The 15,583-nt window shown below is 39.9% G+C and overlaps 1 protein-coding gene across 1 annotated transcript in view; it reads left to right on the top strand.

Moving 5' to 3' along the window:
- Nucleotides 1-15,583, top strand: part of MTCL1 (microtubule crosslinking factor 1) — an 89,088-nt gene that overhangs the window by 25,402 nt on the left and 48,103 nt on the right. Inside the window, exons 3-5 of the mRNA XM_032223129.1 lie at nt 1,134-1,193; nt 12,717-14,042; nt 14,888-15,043. Coding sequence (XP_032079020.1) covers nt 1,134-1,193; nt 12,717-14,042; nt 14,888-15,043 — 1,542 coding nt within the window. The remainder of the gene's footprint in view (nt 1-1,133; nt 1,194-12,716; nt 14,043-14,887; nt 15,044-15,583) is intronic.

The following is a 15,583-nucleotide window of genomic DNA, read 5'->3' as shown; positions in this document are numbered from 1 at the left end:
CAAACACATCTTCTCACAACTTTCTGCTGGTTTCTGACAGTCAAACTCAATAAGGAAGCCAGCAGGAAGATGAAAGTTCTAAGTGGGTCATATATACATATACATATACCAATACCTATACCTATACCTATACTTATACATATATATATACATATACATATATCTGATAAAGGAGGAGAGCCTGTGGCTTAGTGGCTAATACAACTGTCTAATATGTAATACAGCAGTAAGGGTATGGCTAGCTGATGAGAGCTAAATAGCTTGAAATAGATCTATACTAGTCTCCCTTTATTTATTTATCAGCACAAATGATATATATATAAATACTGGGGAAAGGCATCAGGTATTTCATAGCCTTATCACACAGAATGGAGCCAGGCAGCCCTGGAGCCTGTCAGACTGGAGAATAAGCAAGTGGCAGCTAGTCAAGGAATTAGATTGAATGCATTAGGTGAAAATGATGAAGGAAGAGTTGGTGGCCAAGTAAGATCAGCCCATCTGCTGTTCCTAGTGGGTGCAGCCTTCTCTTCAGTGGCAAAAAACTTAACATTTTTTAAAAATTGAAGTTTACTCCTTCATAGTTTTAAAGAAAATGCTGTTGGTTCCCAAGCATGTAGAATTTTGTAGAATTTAGTTTCATCAACACCCCTGAATCTTTCAGGACTTATATCATAAGCCTCTTTCCTTCATTTTTCTTTAAAAACAAAAAATACTTATACGTTCATAAAATATGAATTATAAAAGTTGGATACATTCAAATTTGCTTCATTTTCCATATAAGATATCTAGAAATACATGGTTTTTCCAGCTACATTTTTTCTGGGATAAAGATTATACCTGTTTTTGTTACTATGACCTAATGAAGGGGTGTCAAACTCACGTCATTGTATCACGTGAAGTATCAGGACTTTTTCCCCTTTGCTAAATCAGTTGTGGGCGTGGCCAGCGCATGATGCATCTGGCCCATGCGCTGGGAGTTTGACAGCCTGACCTAATACATACTTTTTTTAAAATTAATGACTACCATGCAGTCAATTATTGATATGACAGTGTCAAAAAACTTTACATTATTATTTTTGGACTCTTATGTGCATTCTTAAAATTTGTTTATTATACATTCTCTGTCCTTTCAGAACTCACTGAAGAGAAGAGGAAGCAGGGATATTCATAAAGAAAAGAAGACATTTGCTCAGGTATTGTTCCCAATAATATATATCAATGGTAAAACAATGTTATCTGAAGTAACCTTTAGTAATCAGAGAGATATAATACATTTTCAGAATAATATTTTTATGTGAAATGTTTACCTTAAAAAATATTTTACATTTTTGATCTGATAACGCTTTTTGTAGATAAAGGCTTAAAAAAAATAAAAATAAAAAAACAACAACCTTGTGTCAGAATATTTGGAGCAAAGCTTAGTCCTTGGTGTCAGGGTTATGTGCTAATGATTATTTTAACACCAAATGTAGTTAACACATTAAAAAACACGCATAGTGTATCATTCTTTTAGAGTCTATAGAATTTTTTCCCACAGGAAAATACTTGTGATATCAGAGAAATGAGTTTCTCTTGTTCAAGTGGAAAACTGAGGCCATCCACGTTGACCTACTTGGAATTAGGTTTTAAGTTTCTGAAGCCTGATTTCTTTCTTTCTTCAACTAAATATAAAGCAATTGTAATTTTTTCCTCCTTACTCAGTTTTCATAGTAATACTGTTAAATAGCTGGGACTTAAGGACTGGGTTTCTACTTGTTGAGGAAAAAATCATTGCAGCTTCCTGGAAAGTTTTTATTCCTTAACAGTAAAATAATTTATGTGGACTTGCACTACCAGCTGGAAACATTCTTACTCATACATTCCATTGAACAGCATTGTTGAACTATATTGCCAAGATATACAACCAGTATACAGTGCTGTAATATTTTAAATGGATTACCATACCATGACATACACACACCATGAGACTTCATGAGAATTGATCAACTAGTGTATTCCATATAAGGGAGAGGATGCATAAATTTGTACTTCGTAGCAATTGTTTTTTCCCCCTTTTGTAATTTTATAAATCTTGATACATTGTATAATTTCAATACTGATTTCAATGCAACAATACTTGTATATAAATTTTAAACCATCAACATTATATTCTTTAAAAAAGTTAAAGTACTGAAAATAAGGGAAAAATAATAAATATCCATCCATATAATTTTAGGATAGTAATATTGCAAACGAAAAAATATTTAACTTTTCATCCAACATTGAGTTTAAGATAAAGGACCATTGCATATCATATCAGAATAATAATTATGTGACAAAAAGTTTGGTCTGAAACTAGGATCTCCATGTATTATTTGTGACTATGTGTGTATGTTGATTTAACACTTAATAAAAGTTAAAATTCCTGAAAAATAAAAAAGTGTGTGATCACTTTTTAACGGTTGTTAAACCAGTAGGATCCCACCACTGAGGAGAGGCGTACTACCATCTCTTTCAAAGTCAGAAAAACTTTGTTTCCTCTAATTGATCCCTTTAATCCAGGCAGTCATGCCCCCCACATTCTGAAGAAGCATGGGTTGTGGCTCATATGTGGAGAAGTTCATTCTGCCTGGTACCAAATGTGGCCTGGTATTACTTACAGGATAGAATGAGTTCCAGATCACATCACAAGACTCTCCCTCTGCCAACTCTATTGTTCCTGCCCCACAAGGAGTTAAAACTTGAGTGAGTTTATTGGCAAATGTTACCTGAAACCCTCACTTCAGCCTGGTGTAGCTCTTGCTGAGTCTCGGTCCTCAAATGAAAGTGAGTCATCCTAAATAGGTCTGCTGGGACATGATCCATTGATGCAATAATGATGGAAAAGTAATAAGAGTTTGCAACCCTTACCTTTGTATATGAATATACTGCTACTATGTTAAGTTTGCTGTGCAATTCAGCATTGTACTGAATCTACTACAAGAACATGTAGGACAGAGGAAACAGCACAGCAGCAATCCAGGGCTGGAAGGGACCTCAGAGGTCATCTAATCCAATCCCCCGCTCCATCAGAAGACCTAATATCATCTGGATTATATCAGCTCTCTCCTTCTAAGGCTAGGATACCCACCCAAAACAGAAATAGAACTGCACTCTTTCTGAATTTAGTTTTATTAAAAAAAAAAGTTTCTGTTCAGCAGAGTTGCAGAATGGAACTTCTTGGAAAATGCCAAGCAGTGGTCACAACACAAAGAAAACTGTTTCTTCAGCATAAGGTAGGAATGTTGGCATTGGCCCAGTTTCCTGGGCAACAGCTATGTTGCTATTTCATTTTGCTGACATTCCAGTAAGTGCATTCTGGCTGGCAAAAAACCATTGAGGAGATGATAATGGGATATTATTTATTTTTGTTTGTATTACCCAGCTAATCAAATATATAAAATATATACATATTTTATGTATGGGATTGTGATTAAGTTTCAGCCTCATCACAGCTTTAGCACTGCAATCCTAATTTGTTCGTATTGAGTGTTTCTCATCATGTGTGCATCTAATATATATTTCAAGCTATTTGGTAGTCAAGCTGTTTCTATGAACCTGCACTTTTCCAATACTGGTGTCTGAGTAGAACGTCCTGTTTTGAGAGCCCTTTGTGTAGTAAGGCAGAAATAATTCAATACATTTTATACATATGCATCCATACACTAAAATAATTGTTTATATGAGCAGACAAACCTATATATAAACCTATATATAAATAAGGGCATAGGGCTGGCTCTGCCACCCTCTGTTATGATGATGATTCAATCATATTGACAGAACTATTTTTTTCAGATAATCTACCCTTGAAATTGGAGGATCACATTAGATTCATTAAGAATATGACTTTTTTCTGGCTCATGTTTAAGATAGCTCATCTTAAAATTTAAGCTTATATAATTCTGTCACGAAAATGAAATAATAGAAGAAAAGATTACAGTTAGTCCTTGACTTATAACCACAACTGAGCCCAAAATTTCTGTTGCTAAGCAAGATAGTTGTTAAATGAGTTTGCCTCATTTTACAACTTCTTGCCACAGTTGTCAAGTGAATCACTGCAGTTGTTAAGTTAGTAACATGGTGGTTAAATGCTTTCCCGTTGACTTTGCCTATCAGATTTCAGACTTGTAACAAATAAGCTCACCTGAATTCCAATGCATGGAGCTTTCATTTGCATCAGTTTGTTATTCTCATGCTGTGTAACATTTAATAGTCTTTCTCCCTACCATGCAAACCTATTTAGCATGCAGTTTGACAATTATTGTATGCTTATGTAATGTTTATTTCTGTATCTACACCATACAGAAGGCTAGGGGCATGAAAAGATGGGAAATTAAACTTACCTAGATTTAACGTAAGCTATCAATAGCATTCACGTTTGTTGTAATTAAAATGTTTGCTGTGAATTTGTTTCAAATCTGTTTACAAATGTTAGTTGTGTTTTTGCTCTTTGCCTCTCTGTCTCTCAGGTATTGACAGACAAGCACAAATTAAGAAATGCCAAAATTGTTTTTAGACTGTCATCTTACGCATGGTTATATGAAAATAAAGCTTATTGAATCCAGAGACATATTTCTAAATAGACAAATATAATTTTATGTGCTATAAATAGACATATAAACTTGGAATTGGATTTGGAATGTCATTTACATAAGCTCAGTGATGTCTGTTGGGGGAGTCAAACCAGTCAATCTCACGAAATCATGATTGTCTCACCCCCATATTTACATATATTGAAACATTGCATGCACACTTAAAAAGGATGGCACAAAAATGTTTTCATCATTTTATTGAAAGCAGCAGGGACTGTGGGTGCCCATAATTAAGCTCTTGATGTCTCAGTTCATAGTCAATCTGCAAACAAGGTTCAAATAACATGTTTTTTTTAAAGTTCTGTTGGTAGAAATGGAGCAATTTATCAAATGGTTTATTAACATTATGAGTAGCTTCTAAGCAATTTTCTTGATAATTTTAAAATTAGTTAAGCTATTTATTGCACATGGCCATTGGCTATTATCATTTGAGTTTTAAATATATGAAAACAATGTTCTATTTATTAAGCACTTTTTTTCATTTGATTTTTTTATTTCTATGGGTATCCAAAATGAGAAAAAAATCTCCACAGATATATTATAGATATAACACCAAAAATGACAATAATTCATAACAGAGACTGATTTCATACACATATAAACATCTACATTTTAAGAATTTCACAGGGCAAATACTGAACTAAACTGATAAATAATAGCTGAATTATTTCATATCAATAGGAAAAATAAAATACAAAACAGTAAATAAAGTCAAAAACTATTTTAAACTTAATTTTTATCATTCTTTTGATGCACGCTGAACTGCACTGCCGCCTCAGGGGGTTGGTGAGTTTGATGCTGGTGTGCCGTGGGTCTGGGCGACTGGCCTCCTTTGCTGTCGCCGCTGCTGACCCAAGCGCACCCCCCCTTTTCCATCGTGGCCCTTTCTGCCTCTTGCCATCATTGTTGCGGACCGGCTGCTGAAATCCCAGCTTTTTGGACACCATAACTGGCATCCCGGCTCCCCACTACTGTTTGCCGCTGCCATCTGCTATTATTTTAGGCATGCCTCTTCGGACAACGCTGCTCCCTGGCTGCCCTCGCCCTTCGACCGCCCTACCTTCGTCCTTAGGACCACCATCTTGGAGGGAGCTGGGACACCTGAGATCAAGCGTCTGTTGCCCTTTTCACCGCCACCATCTGGTTCCTGGCATGACCCCTCCCTCTTCTTCTTCTCCTCTGTTTTCTGGTTTCGATCCTGAACAACGCTGATGCGAGGGCTTTCCCCTCTCGCCATTCCGACTGCTGTTGCTGCGGCCATGGAGACCTCTGGCCTCGCCAAGAGTCCTGCTTTCTATTCTGTGCTCACAATCTTTGCAGAAAGAGAAAGCGGGGGACGAAGAGGACGAGGGCAGGGAGCCTGGCCCCCTCCAACTGGCGTCAACCCCTCAGCCACTTCAAACTTTTGGACCTTGTCCTCTCTGCTGGACTCCGCAGGGGAGAAGATTAAGAGCGCAAAGATCCCCTCTCTCAAATTATTACCAACTCTATCTATTTCAAATCTGCGCCAACCGCTTTGCGGTTCAAGAACTGCATCTATCTTGTTTGCTGAGTGAAGGAGTGAATGCATGTATGGATGGGTGAGAGAGTGTTCCTAGCGTTTTTAATTTAAATTAATTCATTTTTAATCTATTGTATTATTGTGTATTTTAATATTAGTGCGGTATGCATGTGGAGAATGTCTGGTATGTATGAGGGGATTGAGAGTGTGGCCTGGAGCCCCCTCCACTGAGTGCAGAAGTAGAAGTGGATGGGGGCCCGTATCTGCCTCTCGTCCCAGAGTGTATGGTATGAATGGCCTGCTGGGGAGAACAGGGGCCGCGGGAGGGGAAGAGGGGTCTACGGGGACAGGGATGGGCTGCAGCATCCCGGTCACGTTTGTGAGAGGCAGGTACGATGGGAGTTATAGGGCTAGCCATTACCGGGGAAGGAGGGTTCGCTACGTCACAGAGATCCCTCCTTCCGGCCCTGATAGCTCAACTCAAAGACCGGGTGGCAAGAGATGTCAGGGCCCTGGTCTCAGGTTGCTGTTGCTAAATGCCAGGTCTGTGATTCATAAAGCTCCCCTCGTCCAGGACTTAATATTAGACGAGGGGGCAGACCTGGCATGTATTATTGAAACCTGGCTGGGCCACGAGGGAGGAGTCCCCCTCTCAGAAATGTGCCCGGAAGGGTTTCAGGTGCTCCACCAACCGTGACACCAGGGAAGGGGTGAGGGAGTGGCAGCCATCATCCGAGAGTCATTAGTCCCTCGTGGGATCCCTGCTCCAGAGACTGTCGGGTGTGAGTCCCTTCTGGTGAAGTTGGACCTAGGGGGTCAAGTGGGCTTGTTTTTAATGTACCTACCTCCCAGCTGCGTTACAACAGCCCTGCCTGCGCTCCTTGAGTCAGTAGCCGGACTGGCAGTTGAGTTCCCCAGGCTGATAGTACTGGGGGATTTCAACCTGCCATCTCTCAGCGAACGCTCGGATGGAGCACAGGAGTTCATGGCTTCCATGACAACCATGGATTTGACCCAGGTAATTCAGGGTCCGACTCATACAGCGGGTCACATGCTCGACCTTGTGTTTCTCTCGGGACAGTGGAGATGTGATCTGGAATTGAAGGGCATTGAGATCTGGCCGTTGTCATGGTCAGATCACTTCCTACTGAGGCTTGACTTTCGGAAACTACTCCCCCACTGCAGGGAGGGGGAACCGATTAGGTGGTTCTGCCCCAAGTGCCTGATGGACCCTTTGGGATTTCAGACGGCGCTTGGAGAGATACCTGACTCCCTTACCCACAATCCGGCAGAGTCCTTGGTCGCTGCTTGGAATACAGCGGCAGCTGAGGCTCTGGACCAGATCGCGCCTTTGCGGCCTCTCCGCGGCAGTGGATCCAGGAGGGCCCCTTGGTTTACCGAGAAACTCTGGGAGATGAAGTGCCAAAAGAGACGCCTAGAGCGACGTTGGAGGGCCAGTAACTCCGAATCCGACTGAACACAACTAAGAGCCTTTATTAGGACTTATTTAGTGGCGATATGGGCGGCAAAATGTGCTCATTTTTCCGCTCTTATTGCATCCGCAGAATCTCGCCCGGCCACCCTGTTTAGGATAACCTGCTCCCTCCTGAAAGGGAGGGGTGCGGGAGAGCCCTTACAAGGAAGAGCTGAGGAATTTGTTCAGTTTTTGTCGGACAAAGTCCCTTGGATTCGGACGGACCTGGACTCCACTTGGACAGTACCAGCTGAGATGCCGGGGGAAGGCCTTGATCAGATTTCTTGGAGCGAGTTCCAGCTTGTCGCTCCTGAGGAAGTGGACAAGGCCATGGGAGCGGTGAGTGCCTCCACCTGCTTACTGGACCCGTGTCCCTCCTGGCTGGTCTTGACCAGCAGAGAGGTAACACGAGGCTGGCTCCAGAGGATTGTAAACACCTCTCTTCAGGAGGGATCTTTCCCGCACCCTCTGAAGGATGCGGTGGTAAGACCCCTCCTTAAGAAGCCTTCCCTGGACCGAGCGATCCTTAATACTACCGTCCAGTCTTCAACCTCCCTTTTGTAGGGAAGGTTGTTGAGAAGGTGGTGGCCTTTCAACTCCGACAGACCTTGGATGAAGCAGACTATCTAGATCCCTTTCAGTTGGGTTTCAGGCCTGGTTACTGCACCGAAACTGCTTTGGTCGCGCTGACCGATGATCTCTGGCGGGCCAGGGATAGAGGACATTCCTCTATCCTAGTGCTTCTTGACCTCTCAGCGGCCTTCGATACCATCGACCATGGTATCCTTCTGCGGCGGTTACGGGAGGTGGGAGTGGGAGGCAATGTTTTATGGTGGTACTCCTCCTACCTCTTGGACAGGTTGCAGTCGGTGTTGGTTGGAGGACAGAGGTCGACCCCTAGGCCCCTCAAATATGGGGTGCCGCAGGGCTTGGTCCTGTCCCCCCTCCTATTTAATATCTACATGAAGCCACTGGGTGAGATCATACGCCAGCACGGGATTAAATATCATCAATATGCGGAGGATACTCAACTGTATCTGTCCACCCCATGCCAACTCAGCGAAGCGGTGGAAGTGATGTGCCAGTGCCTGGAGGCTGTCAAGGTCTGGATGGGAGCGAACAAGCTTGCACTCAATCCAGACAAGACCGAGTGGCTATTGATGTTGCCTCCCAAGGATAGTCCAGACATTCCATCCCTTAGCCTGGGGGGTGAAATCTTACACCCCTTAGAGAGGGTCCGCAACTTGGGTGTCCTCCTGGATTCGCAGCTGACGTTAGAACACCACCTGTCAGCTGTGACCAGGGGGGCTTTTGCCCATGTTCGCCTGGTGCATCAGTTGCGGCCCTACCTGGACCGGGAGGCACTTCGAATGGTCACTCATGCCCTCATCACCTCAAGGCTCAATTACTGTAATGCGTTCTACATGGGGCTGCCCCTGAAAAGTGTTTGGAGACTACAGTTGGTCCAGAATGCAGCCGCGCGAGCAATAACGGGTGTACCTAGATACACCCATGTTACACCCATCCTCCGCAAGCTGCACTGGCTTCCTATTGGTCTACGAACACGCTTCAAGGTGCTAGTCATTACTTTTAAAGCCCTACATGGCTTAGGACCTGGATATCTGAGAGACCGCCTCCTGCCACATACCTCCCAACGGCTGATAAGATCTCACAGGTTGGGCCTTCTCTGGGTCCCGTTGATCGGACAATGCTGGCTGGCGGCCCCTTGGGGGAGGGCCTTCTCTGTTGCTGCTCCGGCCCTGTGGAACGATCTACCCGTAGAGATCTGGACCCTTCCCACTCTCTCAGCCTTCCAAAAAGCCACGAAAACCTGGCTATTCCGGCAGGCCTGGGGATGTTGACTTCATGAACAAGGTCCAGCCCCACCTAGACGGAATGTATGGTGTGTTGTTTTTAATTTTTTAAATCTATTTTTAACTTTTATCTTGTTTCTGTAAGCCGCCCGGAGTCCTATGGGATTGGGTGGCATATAAATTTATTTAATTATTATTAATTATTATTAATTATTATTAATTATTATTAATTATTATTAATTATTATTAATTATTGTTAATTATTGTTAATTATTGTTAATTATTGTTAATTATTATTAATTATTAATCATTGTTAATCATTGTTAATTATTATTGATTATTAATTATTATTAATTATTATTTTGAACTTTATATCCCAGAATTCTAAGGAAATTGAATTAATGAGACTGGTGTTATTCTAAACAAAATATGTATTAATCCTTCTGCATTTTATTGGACTGAACTTTTATTATATTGCTTATTTAACTTTAGTAGAACTAGATTTGCATGTTTTCCTTATGTATTTCTCTTTGGCATAGCATGATTATTTATTCATTTTATTTATTTATTTATTTATTTATTTATTTATTTATTTATTTATTTATAAATATTATTGGCTGCCCATCTTACCACACGGTATCTCTGGGAAGCTTAGAATTACATCTAAGTTAAAACATAAAAATCAAACATTAAAACCAAAGACACATGGTGAGCAGGCAGAGTAGGGGAAGGGGGATCTGTTATTACTTAATAAGCCAGCCCTATTGCACTGTTCCCCCACTGGGGCCCCAAGTGAACTTGCAAAACCACATCTTTGGGGGGCAAGATGTTCCAGAGAGCAGGAGCAACAGCAGAGAAGGCCCTCTTCCTGGACCTTGCCACCCGGAATAATCAGTCTGACAGGACCCACAGCATGTCTCCTCTGACAGCTATCACCTATCATAATGTGTGTGTGTGTGTGTGTGTTTGTGTGTGTGTGTTTAAAGTTTTATATATGGGAATAATAATTTTGAATGTTTGGCTTCATACTTAAGATAGTAATTGAGGGTTTTTTTTAGTAAAGAAAGTAAATAAATTTGGATATTTATTTTTTGAAAATGGTTTGCTATTGCTTTCTTCTTGGGATTGAAATAGAGTAACTGGCCTAAAATCATCTAATTGTCCTTATGCCTAAAATAGGACTAAAATTCTAGTTTCTAGTTCAATCTATCAAGCTGGCTCTATTAATAAACATGCTGGAAAACTATTTCTAAAATTATGTTTCCTCTTTTTAGTAGGCTACTCATCAATTGTTGATGAATTTTTCTTTTTTAAGAAACTGCTTTTTTCACCTTTCTGAAACTGCTTTCTTGACAAAAATTTCAGTAAATACAATGAATAATAACAGAAATGAATTGGTATTCAAATTATATGTAACACTTTTAAATGTTGCCTTGATTTTTATTTCTATTTAATACCTACTTTTTTCATGCAAGTAACATGCATTTTGAAGAAGGCATGACACATCTTGGTTTAGAAGTATTTTGCAGATGTTATCTTCTCGTATTTTCTTTAATAACTCATTTTGGAATTCTTTGGTGTCAGGCATCCCAAATACTAACCAGTCTAACCCAACTTAGCTTCCAGTACTGACAAAATGAAACAAGTGCTACCATCTGTTGAGACTGCCAAATGATAGATGACATATAATATTACAGTAATTTATATTATTAATAATTCCAGAGAGATATTTGACCTGCATTATAAGTAAGAGTTTGACTTTGTTGTGTCTATATGAATATTGCATTATATTCATAATGTACCTAAGCAGAGTGGAGCAGATTGTCTGTCCCTATTTTGAAAAACAAACATCTGACATGGGATATCTGAACATGCTTGATAAACTATGAAGCGTTGAGTCCTTGGTGCTCTCTAGGCTTATTTGTTTGCATTCATTCCATTATTAGTGTGTGTGAATATGGGGTTTGTTCCTTGTCTAGATACAGTAGCTTGCCCTGACCGTTGTTTCCTTGATAGTATCTTCACTGGGGTATTATTTTCTGCTTGATTACTCTATCATACATCAAAAACTTAGAAACAACCAACTGACTATTACAACCACATGGCATCACCATAGCACAGTAATTAACCACAGACCTCCAAAACCTCTTAAATAAACTAAAAGACCAGTAGCGGCAGCCCAAGAAAAAAAAACCAGGAATCATTTACAACATAGAGTGTAAGGGCTGCAATAACTATGTAGGACAGCCAGGCAAAAGATTAGCAGAGCACATCCATAACATGACTAGTATTCCGTGGAGTGGGAATGGGAGTTCCCCTCGCACATATGTGCTAGTCGTTCCCAACTCTAGTGGATGGTGCACATCTCCTTTTCAATACCGAAGAGCCAGCACTGTCTGAAGACATCTCCATGGTCATGTGGCCAGCATGACTAAATGCAAAAGACACACAGAACACTGTTACTTTCCCATCAAAGTGGTTCCTATTTTTCTATTTGCATTTTTAATGTGCTTTTGAACTGCTAGGTTGGCAGAAATTGGGATAAGTTAATGGGAGCTCACTCTTTTACGTGGCACTAGGGATTCGAACCACCGAACTTCCAACCTTTCTGATTAACAAGCTAAGAGTCTTAGCCACTGAGCTACATCCCTACTAGTATTCAGTAGACATGATAAAAACTCCTTAATTTCACAACACATGGGTAGACTCAACCATAGTTTCAACTGGAAAGCTATGAGCAGCCTCACATTTGCTCACACTGATGTTTCCTAGTTGGGTAATGAAATGTCTGCAAGTAAACAGCCAAGCATAGAGAGCTCCAAGGAGTTCAAATGTGAGTTACATATATTCTGTTCTATTGGAAATTATGAAATTTCTTATAGTTTTTTTAAAAAATGATATAATTTGGTTTTTCACTTAATCTATAACTTGTTTTTGCTGGAATAAATACTTATTTTGTGGAAAGGAATCTAAAAGTTTATATTCTGAATAACCTAATGTAAAAAAAATCTCAATTTTTACATTATACATTATTGATTTTTTCTTCATTTAAAAGTGCAACATTTGTATTATAACTATCAGTTTCTGGAACTTTATTGCAAGGTAATTTTTTTTTACTAACATTTAACTAGCAATTACTTAACTAAATTTTGTAGAGTACATGTGTGTGCATGTGCGCCCTAATTTGATGTCCTCATATACCCATGATGGTGTTGAAATCCAACATAACAGGGTAGAAAAAGTTGTTTTACAGAGCTATGGCCAGAATATGTTTGTCTTTTCCCTTTTATCTACATATTTGTTGCTTTTATTGGCAGGAAGACAGTGCTGATTTGAAGTGCCAGCTTCAGTTTGCCAAAGAGGAAGCAGTACTGATGCGTAAGAAGATGGCCAAGCTAAGCAGAGAGAAAGATGAATTGGAACAAGAGCTTCAAAAGTACAAATCCATCTATGGGGATGTGGAAAGTCCTCTCCCCATTGGAGAGGCTGGAGGACCACCGAGCACAAGAGAGGCTGAACTGAAGCTTCGTTTAAAATTAGTGGAAGAAGAAGCTAACATATTGGGCAGAAAGTTAGTAGAACTAGAGGTGGAAAACAGAGGAATTAAGGCTGAGATGGAGGATATGAGATGCCAGTATGAAAGAGTATGTCTTAACCAGGAACGTGTTTCAAGCATTCCTACCTCACCTTATGGTGACCCTGTGGAATCAGCTGCAGAGTTGCGTCATCATTTACAATTTGTAGAAGAAGAAGCAGAACTTCTTAGGAGATCAATCTCTGAAATTGAAGATCACAATAAGCAGCTAACGAATGAATTAAATAAATTCAAGTTTGATCCTGGACAAGAATCTGGTTGGTTTGATGAAAATGCATCCAAATGCAGTGGATCCTTACAAGAAGAACTGAAGTCAGCCCGGATGCAAATCAATGAACTGAGTGGAAAAGTGATGAAACTCCAATATGAAAATCGTGTACTGTTATCTAATGTGCAGCGCTATGATCTTGCCTCTCACCTAGGTTTGCGAACATGCAGCCCCAGGGATAGTGATGCTGAGAGTGAGACAGGAAAGAAAGAGTATGACAATGAAGAAAGTCATCTACCTCAACCAAGGAGAGAAGGACCTATTGGAGGTGAAAGTGATTCTGAAGATGTATATGAAAAGACATCAGGTTTTGGGAGTGGGAAACACTCAGAAGTTAGTTACTTGTGTTCCATTGATTTATCAAGGGCCAAAGAGAACTCAGAATCACTGATCGGTATCAAATATGAGGCTGAAAGGCTTGAAAGAGCTATGGAACGCCTTGTCATTGATACAGACAATTTAATATATGAAACAAAAGTCCAAATAAATAGCAGTACTTCCTCTCAGCAAATTTTTAAAAAAAGTGAGGGGAAAAAGGGGAACAACAACGAACCAGAACTTTTAAGCACTATTAATTCAAGGATGAAACATTTTCAGAAAGAACTGCAAACCTTCTTGGAGAAGGTTGATAACATTGGGGCTGGCTTCAAAGAACAACTGGAAGATCTTTCCCCTCTTCCACACCTTACAGAGTCCTCTAGTTTCCTTTCCACAATGACATCCATCTCTCGAGATTCACCCATTGGAAATCAAGGAAAGGAATTAGTTATAGATTTCCAGGTAGGTGGATTCCATACTTCTTTTACGTTTTGTTAGTCTTTCTTGCTGCATTCTGGTGCTAATTTTACCATGTTTGTTTGTTATGATTTTGAAATTAATTTGTAAAATATTTGTAAATCCTTTTTTTAACTCTTTGCTATTTTCATACAGAAGCTTTTTCCTCATGACAAAAAAGGCTAATAGAAACAGCATCTGATTTTTTGTTGTTTATTATATTGGATGCTTTATTTAATTAGTTACTGTTAACTAATTTAACAAAACACATAAGCACACACTTTCTCTTACACTGTTAATATGAAATGTATTTCAAAAGGTCTTGCCAAAATAAAAATCCAGAATGAAATATACTTTAAAAGCCCACTTTTAGTTCTTTTACATAAGTAAGGGGTGAATAAAAAGGCCCTGTAGCCAACAAAAGACTGCCTTTCATAATGCATTTCCCCGGATTCATACTCTCACAGCTGCCATACTGAATAGAGATTTTTCTGCACAGCACGGATAAGGTTGGAAGAGCCTTGTATCCCCATATACTCCATAACTTATACGCTTGCTGTTGGTTTGACTCATGCATCCCCATTGCATGCGCCTCATAACCAGTATTTGCATTCTTTCCCCTCTCTCTTTTTTGCTTTTCAGATGTTTCAGCCCATTATTTTGCTCATCCTTATTTTAGTTCTGTTCTCGTCACTTGCTTATGACACTGCATTTAAGTTGATTTTTCTGTTCACGCTTTTTTTTGTCTTGTAGTTTTTTCAATTGCCTACCTTATCCATTTTTATTTATTTTTTTTAATCTCCCCTGTCCTGGTTTTTTTATGTTACAATCCCCACCCATGCACCTAACAGTCCAAACAAAAGGATCAGATGGAATGGCAGCGCAGCCCAGACCATGGAGATGAGAAAGAGATTCATCAACAACAAGGCACAACAGAACCACATGGCAGAACTGATGGAGACCTTAAATTCTACAGGCCAGAAAACAAGAATTGTTTCAGTCTAGAGGTTAGCACAGCTGAATAAAAAATCATTGAAAGAGAACAGTAATTGTTTGTCATAGAAGCCCGGGCAAAATAGAGGGAATAATTCCTTTGAGCCCTATAATTTGTATTTAACTCCACCTAATATTTTAATGAAATGGTAATCTGACCATTTTTAGCATTTTTCTCAGGATAGCCAATACAGATAGCCTTCGTTTAGCAACTGATTCATTTAGCAATCATTTGCACTATAATGGTTATGGGAACAAAACTGTGTTCTTGTATTTATGATTTTCTGTGGGCAGGAGGTTCTACAACAAGGGGGCAGCAGCAGAGAAGGTTCTCTTCCTAGACACTGCTAGTTGAAACTTTTGACTGATGGGGTCTGCAGGCTACCTTCCTTGCTTAATTGAGTGAGATGAGATGTGCTGATGAGATGGGGAGAAGCCAATTTCATAGATAACTTGTCCTTAGGCCATGTAGGTGATGACTAACACTTTACATTGAACCTTGAACCTTGAAGCAAACTAGTACCCAGTGCAGTTCGTGGAACAAGGCTGTTATA

Source organism: Thamnophis elegans, chromosome 8 (assembly GCF_009769535.1).
Source record: "Thamnophis elegans isolate rThaEle1 chromosome 8, rThaEle1.pri, whole genome shotgun sequence".
Lineage (NCBI taxonomy): Eukaryota > Metazoa > Chordata > Lepidosauria > Squamata > Colubridae > Thamnophis > Thamnophis elegans.
The sequence above is the reverse complement of the archived record's forward strand: the minus strand, read 5'-3'. Positions and strand labels throughout refer to the sequence as shown.